Source organism: Scyliorhinus torazame, chromosome 16, assembly GCF_047496885.1.
Source record: "Scyliorhinus torazame isolate Kashiwa2021f chromosome 16, sScyTor2.1, whole genome shotgun sequence".
Lineage (NCBI taxonomy): Eukaryota > Metazoa > Chordata > Chondrichthyes > Carcharhiniformes > Scyliorhinidae > Scyliorhinus > Scyliorhinus torazame.
The window spans coordinates 68550963-68575747 of record NC_092722.1 but is presented as its reverse complement, the minus strand read 5'-3'; the positions used below and the strand labels follow the sequence as shown (position 1 = coordinate 68575747).

The following is a 24785-nucleotide window of genomic DNA, read 5'->3' as shown; positions in this document are numbered from 1 at the left end:
TTTCCAAGGGCCGTGCAGACTCGATGGGCTGTATCTATGATTCAGACAGGAACAGACAGAGACACAGGCAGACAGAGAGAGAGAGACAGAAAGTGACAGAGAGACTCTGAGAGAGAGAGAGGGACAGACTGGGACAGAGACAGAGAAGGAGAATCAGAGAGACCGAGTGGGTGAGTTGAGATGTGAATCGCTTACCGAAACCACAGTAAAAACTGTGTTAACAACTCCGGCACCAATGGTCGCGTAGATCGGCTCCTGGACTCCTGCCTTCGTGAAGATATCTGTTGAATAATAAAATACCTGTCGGGCACAAAGAACACAGTGGTTAACAGTGAGTTACCCGGGGTTAACCGAAGGGTCACACGGAGTTAACCGAGATGTCACACAGGGTTAACTGAGTGTCACATGGGTTTAACTGAGCAGTCACACAGAGTTAACAGCAGTTCACACGGGGTTAACCGAGGGCTGTCACGGGTTAACCGAGGGGTCACATGTGCAAACTGAGGGGTCACGCGGGGTTAACCGTGAGGTCACATGAGGTTAACCGAGAATGAAACAAGGGTCATACAGTTTTAACAGAGGAAATCATGGGCCATCGGCCCAAACAACACCGCCTCTTCCTCGGAGCGGGACCTGGGACCTTCCTGCCCTGAGTGTGCTCCTCAGTACCAGTCAGAAGTGGTGACTGACACGCCGTTGTGTGGTGTTACTCACCGCATTGATCCCGGATAACTGCTGGGAAAGATGGATCACCACAGCCACAATCAGTGGCTGGCGATAGATAGGGGAGCGGAAAAGTTCACCGATGGTGACCCGTTTCTCCAGTGACATTTTCCGACTCTCCTCTTTCATCTCCTGAATATCAGCGTCCACGTCCGTTACACCCCACAGCTTCTGCAGAACTGTCGGAGAAAGGGAGAGCGTAAGCAGGGACGGATCACCAACCCATGGGGCAGAGAGCATTAAACAGGAACGGAGCACAAACACGCGGGGAGAGGGCATTGAACAGGGGCGGAGCACAAACACGCGGGGAGAGGACATTAAACAGGGACAGACCACAAACACTTAGGGAGATAGCATTAAACAGGGACAGACCACAAACACGCGGGAAGAGGGCATTAAACAGGGACGGAGCACAAACACGCGGGGAGAGGGCACTGAACAGGGACGGAGCACAAACAGGCGGGGAGAGGGCATTAAACAGGGACAGACCACAAACACGCGGGAGAGGGCACTGAACAGGGACGGAGCACAAACACGCGGGGAGAGGGCATTAAACAGGGACAGACCACAAACACTTAGGGAGAGGGCATTAAACAGGGACAGACCACAAACACGTATGGAGAGGGCATTAAACAGGGACAGACCACAAACACGCGGGAAGAGGGCATTAAATAGGGACAGAACACAAACACGCGGGAAGAGGGCATTAAACAGGGACGGAGCACAAACACGCGGGGAGAGGGCACTGAACAGGGACGGAGCACAAACACGCGGGGAGAGGGCATTAAACAGGGACGGAGCACAAACAGGCAGGAAGAGGGCATTAAACACGGACGGAGCACAAACACGCGGGAAGAGGGCATTAAACAGGGACAGACCACAAACACGCGGGGAGAGGGCACTGAACAGGGACGGAGCACAAACACGCGGGGAGAGGGCACTGAACAGGGATGGAGCACAAACACGCGGGGAGAGGGCACTGAACAGGGACAGAGCACAAACACGCGGGAAGAGGGCATTAAACAGGGACAGACCACAAACACGCGGGGAGAGGGCACTGAACAGGGACGGAGCACAAACACGCGGGGAGAGGGCATTGAACAGGGACGGAGCACAAACACGCGGGGAGAGGGCACTGAACAGGGACGGAGCACAAACAGGCGGGAAGAGGGCATTAAACAGGGACGGAGCACAAACACGCGGGGAGAGGGCACTGAACAGGGACAGACCACAAACACGCGGGGAGAGGGCATTAAACACGGACGGAGCACAAACACGTGGGGAGAGGGCATTAAACTGGGACAGACCACAAACACGCGGGAGAGGGCACTGAACAGGGACAGAGCACAAACACGCGGGGAGAGGGTATTAAACACGGACGGAGCACAAACACGCGGGAGAGGGCACTGAACAGGGACAGATCACAAACACGCGGGGAGAGGGTATTAAACACGGACGGAGCACAAACACGCGGGAGAGGGCACTGAACAGGGACGGAGCACAAACACGCGGGGAGAGGGCATTAAACAGGGACGGAGCACAAACACGCGGGAGAGGGCACTGAACAGGGACGGAGCACAAACACGCGGGGAGAGGGCATTAAAAAGGGACAGACCAAAAACACGCGGGAGAGGGCACTGAACAGGGACGGAGCACAAACACGCGGGGAGAGGGTATTAAACAGGGACAGACCACAAACACGCGGGGAGAGGGCATTAGACAGGGACGGAGCACAAACACGCGGGGAGAGGGCATTAAACAGGGACAGACCACAAACACGCGGGGAGAGGGCATTAGACAGGGACGGAGCACAAACACGCGGGGAGAGGGCACTGAACAGGGACAGACCACAAACACGCGGGGAGAGGGCATTAAACAGGGACAGACACAAACACGCGGGGAGAGGGCATTAAGCACGGACGGAGCACGAACACGCGGGGAGAGGGCATTAAACAGGGACAGACCACAAACACGCGGGGAGAGGGCATTAAACAGGGACGGAGCACAAACATGTGGGGAGAGGGCATTGAACAGGGACAGAGCACAAACACGCGGGGAGAGGGCATTAAACAGGGACGGACCACAAACACGCGGGATGCAGGACGTTAAACAGGGACGGACTCAAACCCGCGTGGCGGAGGACGTTTAACAGGAATGGATCTCTTACCGCGGGGCGGAGGACGTTAAACAGGGTCGGACTTAAACCCGCGGGGCGGAGGATGTTTAACAGGGATGGATCTCAAACCCGCGGGGTGGAGGACGTTATACAGGGATGAATCTCAAACCCGCGGGGTGGAGGACGTTAAACAGGGATGGACTCAAACCCTCGGGGCGAGGGACGTTAAAACAGGGACGGATTCAAACCGGCAGGACGGAGGACGTTAAACAGGGATGGTCCTCAAACCTGGGGGGGACTGTGTGGGTAACTGAGCTGCTGGGGAACAAGTCTGCTCAATAAATTGTAGCACCATCGATCACACACGAGGCGAGACATAGAGAACTTCAATCGAGGCTTTATTGAGCAGACTTGTTCCCCAGCAGCTCAGTCACAGAATGCAGCTGCTGGGAGAAACCGGGTTCTTATACCCCGCCTATCTGGGTGGAGCCCAGTAAGCGGCAGATCCAATCAGGACCCAGCATCTGTCCTCCAATAGCTCCTCGGCATCATGGTGTACCGTATTACCCCTAATACATACCACCACACTGTGCAAGTAAAACAGGGACCGACGGAACCTGGGATGGGAGTTGGTAAAATAGGGAAGGACAGAAATCCCACAGCACGGGGCATGTATAATGGAGAAAGCCCTCCTTCCCTCACTCCCTCTCCCTTTCCCCCATTCCCTCTCCCACACTCCCTCGGCCCCTCTCGCCACTCCCTCTCGCTCGTGCCCTCTCCCTCTCTCACTCTCCCCCATCCCCCACCCCCTCTATCCCTCTCCCTCCACTCACTCTCCCCGACTCCCTCACCCCTCACTCTCTCTCCCGCTCCTCCTCTCCCGCCTCCCTCAAACCCCAATCCTCCTCCTCCCTCCCCCCATTCCCCGCCCCACTCCACCACCCCATCCCAATCCCAACCCACTTCCTCTCCGTCCCCCACTCCCTCTCCTTCCCCCCACTCCCTCTCCCTCCCCCCACTCCCTCTCCCTCCCCCACTGCCTCTCCCTCCCCCACTCCCTCTCCCACTCCCACTCCCTCTCCCTCCCCCACTCCCTCCCTCCCACTCCCTCTTCCCTCCCCCCACTCCCTCTTCCCTCCCCCCACTCCCTTTTCCCTCCCTCCGACTCCCTCTCAACCTCCCTCTTGCCCCCACTCCCTCTCCCCTCCCCCCACTCCCTCTCAACCTCCCTCTTGCCCCCACTCCCTCTCCCCTTACTCCCTCTCCCCACTCACACTCTTCCTTTCCCCCACTCCCTCTTCCACTCCACCCTCCCTCACTCCCTCTCGAATCCTCCTCTCCCCCACTCTCCCTCCCCTTCCCCCTCTCCCCCACTCTCCCTCCCCTTCCCCTACTCCCTCTCCCCCACTCCCTCTCTCCCTCCACTCCCTCTCCCCCCACTCCCTCTCCCCCACTCCCACTCCCTCTCCCCCACACCCACTCCCCTACACCCACTCCGCCACCCCCACTCCCTCTGCCCAACCCCACTCCCCCACCCCCACCTCCCCCCCACTCACCCCCCCACTCCCCCACCCCCTCTCCCCCACTCCCCCACCACCTCTCCCCCACACTACCCCACCCCCTCTACCCCCCACTCCCCCACCCCCTCTCCCCCACACCCTCTCCCCCCCACTCCCCCCCTCTCCCCCACCCCACTCCCCCACCCCCTCGCCCCCCCACTCCCCCCCACCCCCTCTCCCCCCCCACTCCCCAACCCCCTCTCCCACTCCCTCTCCCCCTCTACCCCCACTCCCTCTACCCCCACTCCCTCTTCCCACTCCCTCTCCCCCACTCCCTCTTCCCACTCCCTCTCCCCCACTCCCTCTCTCCTTGTGGTAAACCACTGTGTTCCTATATGAAAGGTTGTACGGTAGAACCTGCACTACAGGTTCAGCCCAGGAGCCGGGTTATAAATATGCGTGGCCCCCAGCTCGCAGCCATTTTGTCAGCTGCTGTAGGAGGCCACACTTCAGATACTAATAAAGCCTCAGTTTGAATTCAACTTTGTCTCCAACCAAATTGATCGTGACTCACCCCTCACACCCTCTCCCGCACTCCCTCTCCCCTCACTCCCAATCCCTCACCCCCCACTCCCTCTCCCCCACTCCCTCTCATGCACTCCCTCTCCCTCCACTCCCTCGCCCCACTCCCTCTCCCCCCCACTCCCTCACTCCCTCTCCCTCTCCCGCACTCCCTCTCCCTCCACTCCAACTCCCCACACTCCCTCTCCCCACTCCCTCTCCGCTCACTCCCTCTCCCCCACTCCCTCAGCCCCACTCCCTCTCCCCCCACTCCCTCTCCTCCCACTCATCTCCCCCACTCCCTCTCCCCTCACTCCCTCTCGCCCACTCCCTCAGCCCCACTCCCTCTCCCTTCACACCCTCTCACCTCAATCCCTCTCCACACTCCCTCTCCCGCACTCCATCCACAGCACTCCCACACCTCCCGCACTCCCTCTCCTCCGCTCCCTCTCCCCCACTCCCTCTCCCACACTCCCTTTCCCCAACTCGCTCACCCCCACACCCTCTCCCCCACTCCCACTCCACCACTCCCTCTCCCCTACTCCCTCTCCCCCCACTCCCTCTCGCCCCACTCCCTCTCCCCCACTCTCTCCCCCAGAGCCTCCCCGCCAACTCCCTCTCACCTCACTCCCTCTCCCCCACTCCCTCTCCCCCACTCCCTCTCCCCTCACTCGCCCTCCCCTCACTCGCCCTCCCCTCACACCCTCTCCCCAACTCCCTCTCCCCTACTCCCTCTCCCTCTCCCCACACTCCCTCTCCCCACTCCCTCTCCCCTCACTCCCTCAGCCACACCTCCTCTCCCCCCACTCCCTCTCCCCCACTCCCTCTCCTCATTCCCTCTCCCCCACTCCCTCTCAACTCACTCCGTCTCCCCTCACTCCCTCTCGCCCACTCCCTCAGCCCTACTCCCTCTCCCCTCACACCTCACACCCTCTCCCCACTCCCTCTCCCGCACTCCATCTACCGCACTCCCTCTCCTCCCGCACTCCCTCTCCCCCGCTCACTCTCCCCCACTCTCTCCCCAGAGCCTCCCCACCCACTCCCTCAACCCCCACTCCCTCTCCCCCCACTCCCTCTCCCCTCACTCCCGCTCCCCTCACTCCCGCTCCCCTCACTCCCTCTCCCCGCACTCCCTCTCCCCCACTCCCTCTCCCCTCACTCCCTCTCCCCCACTCCCTCTCCCCCACTCCCTCTCCCCCCACTCCCTCTCCCCCCACTCCCTCTCCCCCCACTCCCTCTCCCCCATTCCCTCTCCCGCACTCCCTCTCCCCCACTCCCTCTCCCCTCACTCCCTCTCCCCTCACTCCCTCTCCTCCCACTCCCTCTCCCCCCACTCCCTCTCCCCCCACTCCCTCTCCCCCACTCCCTCTCCCCCCACTCCCTCTCCCCCACTCTCTCTCCCTCACTCTCTCTCCCCCACTCCCTCTCCCCCACTCCCTCTCCCCCACTCCCTCTCCCCCACTCCCTCTCCCCCCACTCCCGCTCCCCCCACTCCCCCTCCCCCCACTCCCTCTCCCCCACTCTCTCTGCCCCACTCCCTCTCCCCCACTCCCTCTCCCCTCAGTCCCTCTCCCATCCCTCTCCCTCTCCCTCTAACCCTTTCCCCCCCACTCCTCTCTCCCCCACTCCCCTCTCCCCACTCCCTCTCCCCCACTCCCTCTCCTCCCACTCCCTCTCCCTCACTCCCTCTCCCCCACTCCCTCTCCCCCACTCCCTCTCCCCCACTCCCTCTCCCCCACTCCCTCTCCCCCACTCCCTCTCCCCCCACTCCCTCTCCCCCCACTCCCTCTCCCCCCACTCCCTCTCCCCCACTCCCTCTCCCCCACTCTCTCTGCCCCACTCCCTCTCCCCCACTCCCTCTCCCCTCAGTCCCTCTCCCCATCCCTCTCCCTCTCCCTCTAACCCTTTCCCCCCCACTCCTCTCTCCCCCACTCCCCTCTCCCCACTCCCTCTCCCCCACTCCCTCTCCCCTACTCCCTCTCCTCCCACTCCCTCTCCCTCACTCCCTCTCCCCCACTCCCTCTCCCCCCACTCCCTTTCCCCCACTCTCTCTCCCCCACTCCCTCTCCCCCACTCCCTCTCCCCTCACTCCCTCTCCCCCAATCCCTCTCCCCCCACTCCCTCACCCCCACTCCCTCTCCCCCCACTCCCTCTCCCCCACTCTCTCTCCCCCACTCCCTCACCCACTCCCTCTCCCCTCACTCCCTCTCCCCATCCCCCTCCCTCTAACCCTTTCCCCCCACTCCTCTCTCCCCCACGCCCCTCTTCTCATTCCCTCGCCCCTGTCCCACCCGCCAACTCCCTGCCCCCCTGGACCTCTTCCCCAACTCCCTCTCTCCTCACTCCGTCTCCCCTCACTCCCTCTCGCCCACCCCCTCAGCCCCACTTCCTCTCCCCTCACACCCTCTCACCTCACACCCTCTCCCCACTCCCTCTCTCCATTTCCCGCACTCCCTCTCCCCCCGCTCCCTCTCCCCCCAATCCCTCTCCACCCACTCCCTCTCCCCCACTCCCTCTCCCACTCCCTCTCCCCCACTCCCTCTGCCCCACTCCCTCTGCCCCACTCCCTCTCCCTCACTCCTTCTCCCCCACTCCCTCTCACCCCACTCCCTCTCCTCCACTCCCTCTCCCCCACTCCATCGCCCCCACTCCCTCTGCCCCACTACCTCTCCCTCGCTCCTTCTCCCCCACTCCCTCTCCCCCACTCCCTCACCCCTCACTCCCTCTCACCCACTCCCTCGCCCCCACTCCCTCGCCCCCACGCCTTCTCCCCCACTCCCTCTCCCCTCACTACCTCTCCCCTCACTCCCTCACCCCCACTCCCTCTCCCCCCACTTCCTCTCCCCCATTCCCTCTCCCCGCTCCCTCTCCCCCCACTCCCTCTCCCCAAACTCCCTCTCCCTCTAACCCTTTCACCCCACTCCTCTCTCCCCCACTCCCCTCTTCTCATTCCCTTGCCCCTGACCCACCCGCCAACTCCCCGCCCCCTGGCCCTCTTCCCCCACTCCCTCTCCCCTCACTCCGTCTCCCCTCACTCCCTCTCGCCTACTCCCTCAGCCCCACTTCCTCTCCCCTCACACCCTCTCACCTCACACCCTCTCCCCACTCCCTCTCCCTCACACCCTCTCACCTCACACCCTCTCCCCACTCCCTCTCTCCATTTCCCGCACTCCCTCTCCCCCCGCTCCCTCTCCCCCCAATCCCTCTCCACCCACTCCCTCTCCCCCACTCCCTCTCCCCCCACTCCCTCTCCCCCACTCCCTCTGCCCCACTCCCTCTGCCCCACTCCCTCTGCCCCACTCTCTGCCCCACCACCACTCCCTCACTCCTTCTCCCCCACTCCCTCTCACCCCACTCCCTCTCCTCCACTCCCTCTCCCCTACTCCCTCTCCCCCACTCCCACTCCCTCTCCCCCACTCCCTCACCCCTCACTACCTCTCCCCAATCCCTCGCCCCCACTCCCTCTGCCCCACTACCTCTCCCTCGCTCCTTCTCCCCCACTCCCTCTCCCCCACTCCCTCACCCCCTCTCACCCACTCCCTCGCCCCACTCCCTCGCCCCCACGCCTTCTCCCCCACTCCCTCTCCCCTCACTCCCTCTCCCCTCACTCCCTCACCCCCACTCCCTCTCCCCCCCACTTCCTCTCCCCCATTCCCTCTCCCCGCTCCCTCTTCCCCCACTCCCTCTCCCCAAACTCCCTCTCCCTCTCCCTCTAACCCTTTCACCCCACTCCTCTCTCCCCCACTCCCCTCTTCTCATTCCCTTGCCCCTGTCCCACCCGCCAAATCCCCGCCCCCTGGCCCTCTTCCCCCACTCCTTCTCCCCTCACTCCGTCTCCCCTCACTCCCTCTCGCCCACTCCCTCAGCCCCACTTCCTCTCCCCTCACACCCTCTCACCTCACACCCTCTCCCCACTCCCTCTCCCGCACTCCCTCTCCCACACTCCCTTTCCCCCACTCGCTCACCCCCACACCTTCTCCACCACTCCCACTCCACCACTCCCTCTCCCCTACTCCTTCTCCCCCCACTCCCTGTCGCCCCACTCCCTCTCCCCCACTCCCTCTCCCCCAGAGCCTCCTCGCAAACTCCCTCTCCCCTCACTCCCTCTCCCCCACTCCCTCTCCCCCACTCCCTCTCCCGTCACGCCCCCTCCCCTCACTCCCCCTCCCCTCACACCCTCTCCCCCACTCCCTCTCCCCCTCCCCACACTCCCTCTCCCCACTCCCTCTCCCCTCACTCCCTCAGCCCCACCTCCTCTCCCCCCACTCCCTCTCCCCCACTCCCTCTCCTCATTCCCTCTCCCCCACTCCCTCTCAACTCACTCCGTCTCCCCTCACTCCCTCTCGCCCACTCCCTCAGCCCCACTCCCTCTCCCCTCACACCTCACACCCTCTCCCCACTCCCTCTCCCGCACTCCATCTACCGCACTCCCTCTCCTCCCGCACTCCCTCTCCCCCGCTCACTCTCCCCCACTCTCTCCCCAGAGCCTCCCCATCCACTCCCTCAACCCCCACTCCCTCTCCCCCACTCCCACTCCCCTCACTCCCGCTCCCCTCACTCCCGCTCCCCTCACTCCCTCTCCCCGCACTCCCTCTCCCCGCACTCCCTCTCCCCTCACTCCCACTCCCCACTCCCTCTCCCCCACTCCCTCTCCCCCAACTCCCTCTCCCCCACTGCCACTCCTCCACTCCCTCTCCCCCACTCTCTCTCCCCTCACTCCCTCTCCCCCACTCCCTCTCCCCCCACTCCCTCTCCACCACTCTCGCTCCCCCACTCCTTCTCCCCTCACTCCCTCTCCCTCTCCTCGAACCCTTTCCCCCCATTCCTCTCTCCCCCACTCCCCTCTTCTCATTCCCTCACCCCTGTCCCTCTCCCCCCACTCGCTGCCCCCTGTCCCTCTCCCCCCCACTCCCTCCCCCAACTTCCTCTCCCGCCTCTCCTGCACCACTCCCTCACTCCCTCTCCCCTCACTCCCTCTCCCCCACTCCGTCTACCCCCCCACCTATCTGCCCCACTCCCTCTCCCCATCCCTCTCCTTCTCCCTCTTACCCTTTCCCCCCACTCCTCTCTCCCCCACTCTCTGTCCCCCACTCCCTCTCCCCCCAGTCCCTCTCCCCCCAGTCCCTCTCCCCGCACTCCCTCTCCCCTCACTCCCTCTCCCCTCACTACCTCTCCCCCACTCCGTCTCCCCCCCACCTATCTGCCCCACTCCCTCTCCCCATCCCTCTCCTTCTCCCTCTAACCCTTTCCCCCCACTCCCTCTCCCCCACTCCCTCTCCCCCACTCCCTCTCCCCCCACTCCCTCTCCCCCCACTCCCTCTCCCCCACTCCCTCACCCCCAGTCCCTCTCCCCTCACTCCCTCTCCCCTCACTCGCACTCCCCCACTCCCTCTCCCCCACTCCCTCTCCCCTCACTCCCTCTCCCCCCCCCCACCTATCTGCCCCACTCCCTCTCCTTCTCCCTCTAACCCTTTCCCCCCACTCCTCTCTCCCCCACTCTCTGTCCCCCACTCCCTCTCCCCTCACTCCCTCTCCCATCACTCCCTCTCCCCCTCACCTATCTGCCCCACTCCCTCTCACCATCCCTCTCGTTCTCCCTCTAACCCTTTCCCCCCACTCCTCTCTCCCCCACTCTCTGTCCTCCACTCCTCTCCCCCAGTCCCTCTCCCCTCACTCCCGTCTCCCCTCACTCCCGCTCCCCCCACTCCCTCTCCCCCACTCCCTCTGCCCCACTCCCTCTGCCCCACTCCCTCTCCCCCACTCCCTCTGCCCCCACTCCCTCTCCCCCACTCCCTCCCCCAACTTCCTCTCCCGCCACTCCTGCACCACTCCCTTTCCCCCTCCACCACTCCCTCTCCCCCGCTCCCACTCCCACTCACTCCCTCTCCCCCACTCCCACTCCCCAATCCCTCTCCCCCACTCCCTCTCCCCCACTCCCTCTCCCTCTCCCCCACTCCCTCTCCCCCACTCCCTCTCCCCCACTCCCTCTCCCTCACTCCCTCTTCCCACTCCCTCTCCCCCACTCCCTCACCCCCACTCCCTCTCCCCCACTCCCTCTCCCCTCACTCCCTCGCCCCCACTCCCTCTCCCCCACACCCGCTCCCCCCACTCCGTCTCCCCCACTCCCTCCCCCCACTCCCGCTCCCTCACTCTCTCTCCCCCACTCCCTCTCCCTCTCCCCCACTCCCTCCCCCCACTCCCGCTCCCCCCACTCCCACTCCCTCTCCCCCACTCCCTCTCCCCCACTCCCTCTCCCCCACTCCCTCTCCCCTCACTCCCTCCTCCCCCGCTCCCTCTCCCCCCACTCCCTCTCCCCACTCCCTCTCCCCCACTCCCTCTCCCTCACTCCCTCACCCCCACTCCCTCTCCCCCACTCCCCCCAAACCCTCTCCCTCACTCCCTCCCCCACTCTCTGTCCCCCACTCCCTCTCCCCTCACTCCCTCTCCCCTCACTCCCACTCCCCCACTCCCACTCCCTCTCCCCCACTCCCTCTCCCCCCACTCCCTCTCCCCCACTCCCTCACCCCCAGTCCCTCTCCCTCTCCCCTCACTCCCTCTCCCCTCACTCCCACTCCCCCACTCCCTCTCCCCCACTCCCCTCTCCCCTCACTCCCTCTCCCCTCACTCCCTCTCCCCCACTCCGTCCCCCCCCACCTATCTACCTATCTGCCCCACTCCCTCTCCCCATCCCTCTCCTTCTCCCTCTAACCCTTTCCCCCCACTCCTCTCTTCCCCACTCTCTGTCCCCCACTCCCTGTCCCCCACTCCCTCTCCCCCGCTCCCTCTCCCCCCACTCCCTCTCCCCACTCCCTCTCCCAAACTCCCTCTCCCTCACTCCCTCACCCCCACTCCCTCACCCCCACTCCCTCTCCCTCTCCCCCACTCCCTCTCCCCCAAACCCTCTCCCTCACTCTCTCCCCCACTCTCTGTCCCCCACTCCCTCTCCCCTCACTCCCTCTCCCCTCACTCCCTCTCCCCTCACTCCCACTCTCCCACTCCCACTCCCTCTCCCCCACTCACTCTCCCCCCACTCCCTCTCCCCCCACTCCCTCTCCCCCACTCCCTCACCCCCAGTCCCTCTCCCCTCACTCCCTCTCCCCTCACTCCCTCTCCCCTCACTCCCTCTCCCCTCACTCCCTCTCCCCTCACTCCCACTCCCCCACTCCCTCTCCCCCACTCCCTCTCCCCTCACTCCCTCTCCCCTCACTCCCTCTCCCCACTCCGTCTCCCCCCCACCTATCTACCTATCTGCCCCACTCCCTCTCCCCATCCCTCTCCTTCTCCCTCTAACCCTTTGCCCCACTCCTCTCTTCCCCACTCTCTGTCCCCCACTCCCTATCCCCCAGTCCCTCTCCCCTCACTCCCTCTCCCCTCACTCCCGCTCCCCCCACTCCCTCTCCCCCACTCCCTCTGCCCCCCACCTATCTGCCCCACTCCCTCTCCCCATCCCTCTCCTTCTCCCTCTAATCCTTCCCCCCCACTCCTCTCTCCCCCACTCTCTGTCCCCCACTTCCTCACCCCCCAGTCCCTCTCCCCTCACTCCCTCTCCCCTCACTCCCGCTCCCCCCACTCCCTCTCCCCCACTCCCTCTGCCCCACTCCTTCTCCCCCACTCCCTCTCCCCTCACTCCCTCTCCCCCGCTCCCTCTCCCCCCACTCCCTCTCCCCCACTCCCACTCCCCCCACTCCCTCTCCTCCACTCCCTCTCCCCCACTCCCTCTCCCCCACTCTCTCTCCCCCGCTCCCTCTTCCACTCACTCCCTCTCCCCAACTTCCACTCCCCATTCCCTCTCCCCCACTCCCTCTCCCCCACTCCCTCTCCCCCACTCTCTCTCCCCCACCCCCATTCCCTCTCCCCCACTGCCTCTCCCTCTCCCCCACTCCCTCTCCCCCAATCCCTCTCTCCACTCCCTCTCTCTCTCCCCCACTCCCTCTCCCCTCACTCCCTCTCCCCCCCACCTATCTGCCCCACTCCCACTCCCCCATCCCTCTCCTTCTCCCTCTAACCCTTTCCCCCCCACTCTTCTCTCCCCCACTCTTCTCTCCCCCACTCCCTCTCCCCCACTCCCTCTGCCCCACTCCCTCTGCCCCACTCCCTCTGCCCCACTCCCTCTCCCCCACTCCCTCTCCCCCACTCCCTCTCCCCCACTCCCTCTGCCCCACTCCCTCTCCCCCACTCCCTCTCCCCCACTCCCCCTCCCCTCACTCCCTCTCCCCCGCTCCCTCTCCCCCCACTCCCTCTCCCCCACTCCCACTCCCCCACTCCCTCTCCTCCACTCCCTCTCCCCCACTCACTCTCCCCATCCCTCTCCTTCTCCCTCTAACCCTTTCCCCCCACTCCTCTCTCCCCCACTCCCCTCTTCCCATTCCCTCGCCCACTCCCACTCCCTGCCCCTCTCCCTCCCACTCCCTCCCCCAACTTCCTCTCCCGCCACTCCTGCACCACTCCGTTTCCCTCTCCACCACTCCCTCTATTTCCCAAACCCTCTCCCCCATCTCCCCTTTCCTTCTTCCCCCTCCCCCACTCCCTCTCCCCCACTCCCTCACCCCCAGTCCCTCTCCCCTCACTCCCTCTCCCATCACTCCCTCTCCCATCACTCCCACTCCCTCACTCCCTCTCCCCCACTCCCTCTCCCCTCACTCCCTCTCCCCCCCTCTTATCTGCCCCACTCCCTCTCCCCATCCCTCTCCTTCTCCATCTAACCCTTTCCCCCCACTCCTCTCTCCCCCACTCTCTGTCCCCCACTCCCTCTCCCCCCAGTCCCTCACTCCTCACTCCCTCTCCCCTCACTCCCTCTCCCCTCACTCCCTCTCCCCTCACTCCCGCTCCCCCACTCCCTCTCCCCCACTCCCTCTGCCCCACTTCCTCTGCCCCACTCCCTCTCCCCCACTCCCTCTCCCCTCACTCCCTCTCCCCCGCTCCCTCTCCCCCCACTCCCTCTCCCCCACTTCCTCTCCCCCACTCCCTCTCCTCCACTCCCTCTCCCCACTCCCTCTCCCCCATCCCTCTCCTTCTCCCTCTAACCCTTTCCCCGCACTCCCCTCTTGCCATTCCCTCGCCCCTGTCCCACTCGCCCACTCCCTGCCCCCTGTCCCTCTCCCCCCACTCCCTCCCCCAACTTCCTCTCCCGCCACTCCTGCACCACTCCGTTTCCCTCTCCACCACTCCCTCTTCCCCACTCCCTCTATTCCCCAAACCCTCTTCCCCATCTCCCCCTTTCCTTCTTCCCTCTCACCCCAGTCCCTTTTCCCACTTCCTCTTCCCCACTCCCTCTCCCCCATTCCCACGCCCCCACTCTCTCCCCTCCGCTCCCCCGCATCCACTCCCTCTCTCCAACTCTCACTCCCACTTCTCCCTCTCACCCCAACCTCGCTTCCCTCCTCTTCCTCTCTCTCTTTCTCTCTCTCCCACACTCTCTCTCTTCCTCCCTCTTTCCCTCCCCTTCCCTTCCTCGCCTGTCCTGCACACTCTCTTTCTCCCTCCCTCCCTCTCCTTTCCTGCCCTCCCCTCTGACTCTCCTCTCCTGCACATTGTCGCTTTCTCCCTCCCTCCCCTTCCCTGCCCTCCCCTCTCTGCCTCTTCCCTCCCGCGCACTCTCTCTTCCTCCCTCCCTCCCTCCCCTTCCCTGCCCTGCCCGCCCCTCTCTGCCGCTTCCCTCCTGCTCACCTGCTCGAGCCTCCTCCTCTTCATTTCTATTGATCAGAAGGAATCTGGGACTCTTGGGGCAGCAGAGTAGGAGACCGCACTGGATCAGAGACGGGAAAATTGTAAACCCCAACAGGAGGGGCCAGAGATTATCGGTGCCCAGGAGAGCGTCCAGTCCGAAAATCTAAAGGAAAGAGGGTTAGAGTGAGATTGAGGGGTTCGAGACTGCATAGTCTGAGAGTGAGACACGAGTTGGAGTGAGGAGTTAAGAGAGTCCACAGTCTACACCATGAGTCTGGTGGTGGCGGCAACGTTGAAGATCTGGGGGCAGTGGAGACGGCATAGGGGCGAGATGGGAGCCTCGGTTTGGTCCCTGATTCGGGAGAACCATCGGTTCGTCCCGGGAAGGATGGATGGGGGGTTTTGGAGCTGGCCTCGGGCAGGGATCAGAAGAATGGGGGACCTGTTTATAGATGGGACGTTTGCAAGCGTAGTGGCGCTGGAGAAGAAGTTTGGGCTACCCCTGGGAAACGCTTTCAGGTACATGCAAGTGAGGGCGTTTGTGAGGCGGCAGCTGAGGGAATTCCCGTTGCTCCCAGCACAGAGGATTCAGGACAGGATGATTTCGGGTGTATGGGTCGGAGAAGGCAAGGTTTCGGCGATCTATCAAGAGATGAAAGAAGAGGAGGAGGTTTCGGTAGAGGAGCTAAAGGGCAAGTGGGAGGAGGAGTTTGGGGAGGAGATTGATGAGGGTCTGTGGGCTGATGCCCTGAGTAGGGTTAATTCTTCCTCCTCTTGCGCCAGGCTCAGCCTAATACAATTCAAGGTTGTTCACAGAGCGCATATGACAGGGGCGAGGATGAGTAGGTTCTTTGGGGTGGAGGACAGGTGTGGGAGGTGCTCGGGGAGCCCAGCGAATCACGTCCACATGTTCTGGTCGTGCCCGGCACTGGAGGGGTTTTGGAGGGGTCTTGCGAGGACGATGTCCAAGGTGGTGAAAGTCCAGGTCAAGCCGAGTTGGGGGTTGGCATTATTTGGGGTAACGGGCGAGCCAGGAGTGCAGGAGGCGAAAGAGGCCGGTATTCTGGCCTATGGGTCCCTGGTAGCACGGCGGAGGATCTTGTTATTATGGAAGGACGCGAAGGCCCCAGTGTGGAAGCCTGGATAAATGACATGGCAGAGTTCATTAAGCTGGAGAGGTTAAAGTTTGCCTTACGAGGGTCTGTGCAGGGGTTCTTCAGGCGGTGGCAACCGTTCCTAGACTATCACGCGGAGCGCTATGAGGAGGTCAGCAGCAGCAGCAACCCGGGGGGGGGGTTCCCCAAGGGTACTCCTGAATCTCATATGGGGGGGTTAATATATGCGGGAGAAACGCAATGTATAAGTAGTTTATTATTTTTGATTGTTGTGTTTGTGTTCTTTCTTCTTTTTGTTAAGGGGGGGGGCTAGTTTGTTAAAACATTTTGTTGGAAAAATTTGAATAAACATTTTTTTTTAAAAAGAGAGTCCACAGTCTGAGAGTGAGACGCGAGTTGGAGTGAGGAGTTAGAGACTCCACAGTCTGAGAGAGAGACAGATATTTTGAGTCAGGGGTAAGAGTCGACAGTTTGAGAGAGAGAAAAATGAGTTAGAGTGAGGGTTAGCGAGTCTGCAGTCTGAGAGCGAGACACGAGTTAGAGTGAGAGGTCAGAGAGTCTGCAGTCTGAGAGCGAGACACGAGTTAGAGTGAGGGGTTAAAGAGTCCAGTCTGAGAGACACACAAGTTAAATTGAGGGGTTAGAGAATCCACAGTCTGAGAGAGAGACACGAGTTAGAGTGAGGGGTTAGCGAGTCCACAGTCTGAGAGAGAGAAATGAGTTAGAGTGAGGGTTAGAGAGTCCACAGTCTGAGAGAGAGAAATGAGATAGAGTGAGGGTTAGAGAGTCCACAGTCTCAGAGAGCGACACAAGTTAGAGTGAGGGGTTAGTGAGTCCACAGTCTGAGCGTGAGACACGAGTTAGAGTGAGGGGTTAGAGAGTCCCCAGTCTGAGAGAGAGAAATGAGTTAGAGTGAGGGGTTAGAGAGTCCACAGTCTGAGAGAGAGAAATGAGATAGAGTGAGGGTTAGAGAGTCCACAGTCTCAGAGAGCGACACAAGTTAGAGTGAGGGGTTAGTGAGTCCACAGTCTGAGAGAGAGAAATGAGTTAGAGTGAGGGGTTAGAGAATACACAGTCTGAGCGTGAGACACGAGTTAGAGTGAGGGGTTAGAGAATCCACAGTCTGAGAGAGAGAAATGAGTTAGAGTGAGGGGTTAGAGAGTCCACAGTCTGAGAGAGAGAAATGAGTTAGAGTGAGGTTTAGAGAGTCCACAGTCTGAGAAAGAGACACGAGTTAGAGTGAGGGGTTAGAGAGTCCACAGTCTGAGAGAGAGAAATGAGTTAGAGTGAGGGGTTAGAGAATACACAGTCTGAGCGTGAGACACGAGTTAGAGTGAGGGGTTAGAGAGTCCACAGTCTGAGAGAGAGAAATGAGTTAGAGTGAGGGTTAGAGAGTCCACAGTCTGAGAGAGAGACACAAATTAGAGTGAGGGGTTAGAGAATACACAGTCTGAGAGTGAGAGGGAGAGAGAGAGCGACACGAGTTAGAGTGAGGGTTAGAGAGTCCACAGTCTGAGAGAGAGCGAGAGAGACACGAGTTAGAGTGAGGGTTAGAGAGTCCACAGTCTGAGAGAGAGAGAGAGGGACACGAGTTAGAGTGAGGGTTAGAGAGTCCACAGTCTGAGAGAGGGAGAGAGAGAGACACGAGTTAGAGTGAGGGGTTAGAGAGTCCACAGTCTGAGAGAGAGAGAGAGAGAGAGAGAGGGAGACACGAGTTAGAGTGAGGGGTTAGAGAGTCCACAGTCTGAGAGAGGGAGAGAGGTATACAGGAGTTATGATGGGCTCCCTGACCCGGTGTTAGTGTTGGATTTGTGTTTGGTGGAGGGAGGAGATGGTGAGGATCTCTCCCCCTCCCCCACCTCTGTTGATCTGGCGACCTACCTGAGCAATGAGGATCCCAATCACCACTCCCAGCTGGTGCATGGTTCCAAATGCTCCGCGCAGTTTGGTCGGGGAGATCTCGCCCACGTACATGGGGACGAAGCCGGAGGCCAGGCCACAGTAGAGCCCGATGATCAGACGTCCCACGATGATCATCTCGAAGGACTTGAGGAGCTTGGAGAATCCCATCAGTGCTCCGCCAATGAAGGCCAGCACATTGACCATCAGCATGGAGTTCCTCCTGAGAGAGAGAGAGAGAGACATTCAGTGATGGGCGGACGAAGTGAGGGACGGGCGAGGTGAGGGACCTGGCGAGGGTTAGGGACGGGTGAGGTGAGGGGCAGTTGAGGTGAGGGATGGGCGAGGGTTAGGGACGAGTGAGGGTGAGATACGGGCGAGGGTGAGGAGTGGGCGAGAGTGAGGTATGGGCTACAGCGAGGTGTGGGTGAGGGTGAGGAGCGGGCAAGGATGAGGGACTGGCGAGGGTGAGGGATGGGCCTGGGCGAGGAACAGGTGAGGGTGAGGAACAGGTGAGGGGCAGGCGATGGAGCGGGATGAGCGAGGGGGAGGGACTGGCGAGGGACGGGCAAGGTGAGGTACAGGTGAGGGTAATGGACAGGTGAGGTTGAGAGATGGGTGAGGGTGGGTGTGGGTGAGGGACAGGGGAGGGTGAGGGTGTGGGCCCAGCGAGGTTGAGGGCCTGGGAGGGTGAGGGAAAGGTGAGAGACGGGCGAGGGTGTGGGATGAGCGAGGGTGAAGGACTGGCGGTGGTTAGGGACAGGCGAGGGTGAGGTACAGGCGAGAGTGAGATATGGGCGAGGGTGAACATAGAACATAGAAAAATACAGCACAGAACAGGCCCTTCGGCCCACGATGTTGTGCCGAACCTTTGTCCTAGATTAATCATAGATTATCATTGAATTTACAGTGCAGAAGGAGGCCATTCGGTCCACTGAGTCTGCATCGGCTCTTGGAAAAAGCACCCTACCCAAGGTCAACAACTCCACCCAACACTAAGGGCAATTTTGGACACAAAGGGCAATTTATCATTGCCAATCCACCTAACCTGCACATCTTTGGACTGTGGGAGGAAACCGGAGCACCCGGAGGAAACCACGCACACACGGGGAGGATGTGCAGACTCCGCACAGACAGAGACCCAAGCCGGAATCGAACCTGGGACCCTGGAGCTGTGAAGCAATTGTGCTATCCACAATGCTACCGTGCTGCCCGTAAGAACAAATAAATCTACACTATATCATTTTACCGTAATCCATGTACCTATCCAATAGCTGCTTGAAGGTCCCTAATGTTTCCGACTCAACTACTTCCACAGGCAGTGCATTCCATGCCCCCACTACTCTCTGGGTAAAGAACCTACCTCTGACATCCCCCCTATATCTTCCACCATTCACCTTAAATTTATGTCCCCTTGTAATGGTTTGTTCCACCCGGGGAAAAAGTCTCTGACTGTCTCCTCTATCTATTCCCCTGATCATCTTATAAACCTCTATCAAGTCGCCCCTCATCCTTTTCCGTTCTAATGAGAAAAGGCCTAGCACCCTCAACCTTTCCTCGTAAGACCTCCTCTCCATTCCAGGCAACATCCTGGTAAATCTCCTTTGCACCTTTTCCAAAGCTTTCACATTCTTCCTAAAATGAGGCGACCAGAACTGTACACAGTACTCCAAATGTGGCCTTACCAAAGTTTTGTACAGCTGCATCATCACCTCACGGCTCTTAAATTCAATCCCTCTGTTAATGAACCCTAGCACACCATAGGCCTTCTTCACAGCTCTATCCACTTGAGTGGCAACTTTCAAAGATGTATGAACATAGACCCCAAGATCTCTCTGCTCCTCCACATTGCCAAGAACTCTACTGTTAACCCTGTATTCCGCATTCATATTTATCCTTCCAAAATGGACAACCTTACACTTTTCAGGGTTAAACTCCATCTGCCACTTCTCAGCCCTGCTCTGCATCCTATCTATGTCTCTTTGCAGCTGACAACAGCCCTCCTCACTATCCACAACTCCACCAATCTTCGTATCGTCTGCAAATTTACTGACCCACCCTTCAACTCCCTCATCCAAGTCATAAATGAAAATCACAAACAGCAGAGGACACAGAACTGATCCCTGCAGTACGCCACTGGTAACTGGGATCCAGGCTGAATATTTGCCATCCACCACCACTCTCTGACTTCTATCGGTTAGCCAGTTTGTTATCCAACTGGCCAAATTTCCCACTATCCCATGCCTCCTTACTTTCTGCAGAAGCCTATCATGGGGAACCTTATCAAATGCCTTACTAAAATCCATGTACACTACATCCACTGCTTTACCTTCATCCACATGCTTGGTCACCTCCTCAAAGAATTCAATAAGACTTGTAAGGCAAGACCTACCCCTCACAAATCCGTGCTGACTATCCCTAATCAAGCAGTGTCTTTCCAGATGCTCAGAAATCCTATCCTTCAGTACCCTTTCCATTACTTTGCCTACCACCGAAGTAAGACTAACTGGCCTGTAATTCCCAGGGTTATCCCTAGTCCCTTTTTTGAACAGGGGCACGACATTCGTCACTCTCCAATCCCCTGTTACCACCCCTGCTAACAGTGAGGACGAAAAGATCATTGCCAACGGCTCTGCAATTTCATCTCTTGCTTCCCATAGAATCCTTGGATATATCCCGTCAGGCCCGGGGGACTTGTCTATCCTCAAGTTTTTCAAAATGCCCAATACATCTTCCTTCCTAACAAGTATTTCCTCGGGTTTACCAGTCTGTTTCACACTGTCCTCTCCAATAATATGGCTTCTCTCATTTATAAATACAGAAGAAAAGTACTCGTTCAAGGTGAGGTATGGGCGAGGGTGAGGGACTGGCGAGGGTGAGGTATGGGTGAGGGTGAAGTATGGGCGAGGGTGAGAAGTGGGCGGGTGAGGGTTGCTGAGGGTGACTGAGTGAAGGTGAGTAAAGGTGGGGGTGTAGGGGTGGGAGAGGGTGGCTGTGGGGATGGGTGTGAGTGTGTGAGGGTGAGGGGTTGGGGACGTGTAGGTGGGAGAGGGTGGGTGTGAGTGTGTGGGGGTGGGGGGGTGTAGGGGTGGGTGAGGGTGGGTGTGTGTGCGGGGTGGGGGGGTGTAGGGGTGGGTGTGGGGGTGTGAGTGTGGGGGTATGTAGGGGTGGATGAGGGTGGGTGTGGGGATGTGAGTGTGGGGGGTGTAGGAGGGAGAGGGTGGGTGTGAGGGGGTAGGGGTGGGAATGTGTAGGGGTGGGTGTAGGGGTGTGAGTGTGGGGGTGGGTGAGGGTGGGTGTGAGTGTGGGGTTGGGGTGTGTAGGTGGGAGAGGGTGGGTGTGAGTGGGCAAGGGTGGGTGTGAGTGTGTGGGGATGGAGGTGTGTAGGGATGGGTGAGGGTGGGTGTGGGGGGGGTGAATGTGAGGGTGTGTGAGTGTGGGGTGTGTAGGAGGGAGAGGGTGGGTGTGAGGGGGTGGGGGTGGGGATGTGTAGGGGTGGGTGTAGGGGTGTGAGTGTGGGGGTAGGGTGTGTGAGTGTGGGGGTGGGTGAGGGTGGGGGTGAAGGTGGGTGTGGGGGTGTGAGGGGGGGGGGGTGGGGGTCTGAGTGTGTGGGGGTGTGGGTGTGGGGGGGTGAGGGTGGGTGTGAGTGTGGGTGTGAGTGTGTGGGTGTGAGGGTGTGGGGGTGTGAGGGTGGGTGTGGGGGTGTGAGGGTGGCTGTGATTGTGTGGGTGTGGGTAAGTGAGGGTGTGGGTGTGGGGGTGGGTTTGAGTGTGGGGGTGGGGTGAGTGTGTGGGGGTGGGTAAGTGAGGGGTGGGGGGGTGAGGGTGGGGGTGTGAGGGTAGGGGTGTGAGGGTAGGGGTGTGAGGGTGGGTGGGTGTGTGTGTGGGTGTGTGTGGGGGGGTGAGTGTTGGTGGGGTGGGGGTGGGTTTGTGAGGGTGTGTGGGGGTGAGGGTGTGAGTGTGGGGGGGTGAGGGTGTGGGGGGGGTGAGGGTGGGTGGGGGTGAGGGGTTGAGTGTGGGGGGGTGAGGGTGTGTGGGGGGGGTGAGGGTGGGTGGGGGTGTGAGGGTGGGTGTGAGTGTGTGGGTGTGGGTACTCACTTACCTTCCAAAGCGGTTTACAAAGATTCCGACAGAGAACGACCCTATCATTCCACCAACACTGAAGATGGAGACTGAGACCGACCACAGCTGAGTCATTGCATCATTTGTGATTGAATAACCCGTTCGGGAAAAGTACGTCTCATTGTAGAAACTCTTGATAATCTGATGGAAGAGAGAGAGAGATTGAGAGAGAGAAATTGAGAGATTGAGAGAGAAATTGAGAGAGAGACTGAGAGAGAGAGAGATTGAGAGATAGAGAGATTGAGAGAGAGATTCGGAGAGAGAGAGATTGAGAGAGAGAGAGAGAGAGATTGAGATTGAGAGAGAGAGAGAGATTGAGAGAAAGAGAAAGAGATTGAGAGAGAGAGAGAGAGATTGAGAAAGCGCGTTAGAGACGACACTTGAGACAGAGATTGAGAGAGAGACTGAATGATTGAGAGCGAGATAGAGATTGAAAGATTGTGAGAGAGGGATTGTCTGGGAAGAAGAGATTGTGAGAGGGAGGGACAGAGGGAGGGAGAGACAGGCAGAGAGAGGGAGAGAGCGACACTGAAAGAGATAGATAGAGGGCGTGATTCTACGGAAGTGTGGTGGCGAGCGGGAATTGCCTCTAGCTTCCCGGCGCTCGACCTAGCGAGGCCGGCAACACTATTCAACGTTAATTGGTCCACTTAACGAGGCCTCACCGGGTTCTGGTCGCAAATGAAGGGTCACCAGCTAATTCGCCGGGACCGGGCTCACCAGCCCCCCCAATAACAAGGCCGAGCAGTACTCAAGATGCACTTGTTAAGGGCAGCACAGTGGCGCAGTGGTTAGCACGGTTCTATCCCGGCCCTGGTCACTGTCCCTGTGGAGTTTGCACATTCTCCCCGTGTCTGCGTGTGTCTCACCCCCAAAACCCAAAAGATGTGCAGGATTGGTGGATTGGCCACGCTAAATTGCCGTTATTTGGAAAAAATGAATTGGGCACTCTAAATTTATTAAAAAGATGCACTTGCTCAGCCAACCCCAGGCAGCTCGCAACAATGGCGCTCAGGAGACCGGCCCCAAGATTAGGAGATGCTGACCTGGGAGGCTGCTAGACGCCGTGGAGGTCAGGAAGGATGTCCTTTTCCACCAGAGAGTCAGCTACAAGGCAGCCAGTGCTGCCTGGGATGAGGTGGCGGCAGCTGTCAGCTCGGAGAGTGTGACCAGGAGAACTGGCCTCCAGTGCCGCAAAAAGGCCAAGACCTACACCGGGCAGGGCGAGTGAGTAGACACTAAACCCCCCCCCCCCTTCGCAAAGGAGCATCCATCCTCAAATCACCATGCCACCCCCCAGCCATTCCACCACCCCCCTCAACACCACCAACCTCTCCTTCACACACCCCTACCCACCGCTGTGAACCATGCAAGCGACTAACGGTGCCCCCTCTGTGTCTCCTCAGAAAAGCTCTCCCATAACTGTCGGGAGATGGCCCAGACTGGGGAGGGTTGCCGGACATAAGGGGCTGGATTCTACGCAGCCCCGCGCCAAAATTGCGTTTGGCGCGGGGGCGGAGAATCAACTTTCCCGACGGAATCGGACCTGGCGCCGCTCCGGCGATTCTCCAGGTCTCGAATATCCGCGCGTCCACGAATTATGCCAGAGGCCCGCCCAGCAATACTCCACTCCCGAACGGCCGAGTTCCCGACGGCGTGGAACTGACATGGTCTGGTTGGACTCTCACCCATGCAGAGGGTGGATGCCGCAGAGGTGAGGAACCACCGGGCTCCACTACGTGAATAGTGATTGCCTTACTGTCTGACCCATCCTTCCCACTGACCACATGTCCATTCTCCCGCAGGTCCTCCAGCCGACGGCCCATCCTGGTCGGCCCCCTCTCCTGACACACACCTCGGTGGGACATGTTAGGGGACAGGCTTCTGGGGCACAATCTGGTGAGCACCACACTGCTGCTGATGTACAGCAGCTGGAGGCAGGAACCGCCACGCGAGACAGCAGTCGGAGGGCTTCTGCATCCCAGGACCAGCTGGGTTCCAGCCTGATACTGAGCCTCTGGAACAGGGTTACCCGAAGCTGATGGAGATGATAGAGCAAGCGGAACATTCAGAGGGAGATCCATAGCCACGTGGAGGAGTGCCAGAGGCCAGGGGCGCAGGAGGTGGCACCGGCAATGAGTACCACTGAGGCCAACACTGCTGGGGTGGTGACCGCAGTAGAGAGCCTGGTGCACGACGTCGGCACCATCAGTGAAAGTGTCAAAGGCGTTGCGCAGTCGTCTGACAGCCATGGCTGAGGGTCTCGGTAGAATGTCCGACTCGCTAGTGTCATGTGAGAGTACCTTTAAAAAATGGGTGTTTATAAATGGGTGTTTATAAATGGGTGTGTATATAAATATCTGTAGTGAGGGTACCTTTAAGAAATGAGTATTTATAAATGGGTGTTTATAAATGGGTGTGTATATAAATATCTGTAGTGAGGGTAAACCTTTAAGAAATGAGTATGTATGAATGGGTGTTTATAAATGGGTGTGTATATAAATATCTGTAGTGAGGATACCTTTAAGAAATGGGTATTTATTACTGCAGTGATGTCAGACAGTGGCTGGAACTGGGCTGTCTGTCAGCTTTTTACTTTCGCTTTAGGCTTTTTGCTGCAGGGTGGGTTTGGTTTCATTTTAGTTTTGGAGAAGTTGCAATCACAGCAGGATTTGTGTGAATCTCTGCAAGCTTCTGAACGTCCATTTGCTGATTTCAACGTGGTAACTGTTCTCAGTCGTGAAAAACCTTGTTAAAGGTTTTGTTTTTTTAAGTCTTATGGATGTTAAAAGGAAAGCTTAAAGGATTACTTAGTGTTGTATTCTTTGTGGGTTGTATTTGAATTAATGGTTGCTAAGATGTTCACTGTATGTTTTAAAAAGGTTAACTTGAGTTTTGCTTTAAAAAATACTTTTCCATTTCTGCTGTGGCACACCTGTAGGGTGGGCCATGTACTTCCCATACCACAATTAATTAAAAGTTGTGGGTCAGGTGAACTCCATGATACACTTTGGGGTTCTCTAAACCCTGGCCCATAACAAATTGGGGGCTCGAGGGGGATAAAAGTCTATCTATTGGATTAGCT

The 24785-nt window shown here is 59.6% G+C and overlaps 1 protein-coding gene across 2 annotated transcripts in view; it reads right to left on the bottom strand.

Annotated features, from left to right (window-relative positions):
• Positions 1–24785, bottom strand: part of LOC140392860 (solute carrier family 2, facilitated glucose transporter member 1-like) — a 119286-nt gene that overhangs the window by 30022 nt on the left and 64479 nt on the right. For both annotated transcript variants that reach the window (XM_072478603.1, XM_072478602.1), the window contains exons 3-7: positions 21681–21841; positions 17562–17802; positions 14566–14728; positions 715–902; positions 196–300 (exon numbers count right to left, since the gene is read on the bottom strand). In XM_072478603.1, the coding sequence (XP_072334704.1) occupies positions 196–300; positions 715–902; positions 14566–14728; positions 17562–17802; positions 21681–21775 (792 nt within the window). In that variant the 5' untranslated portion in view covers positions 21776–21841. The remainder of the gene's footprint in view (positions 1–195; positions 301–714; positions 903–14565; positions 14729–17561; positions 17803–21680; positions 21842–24785) is intronic.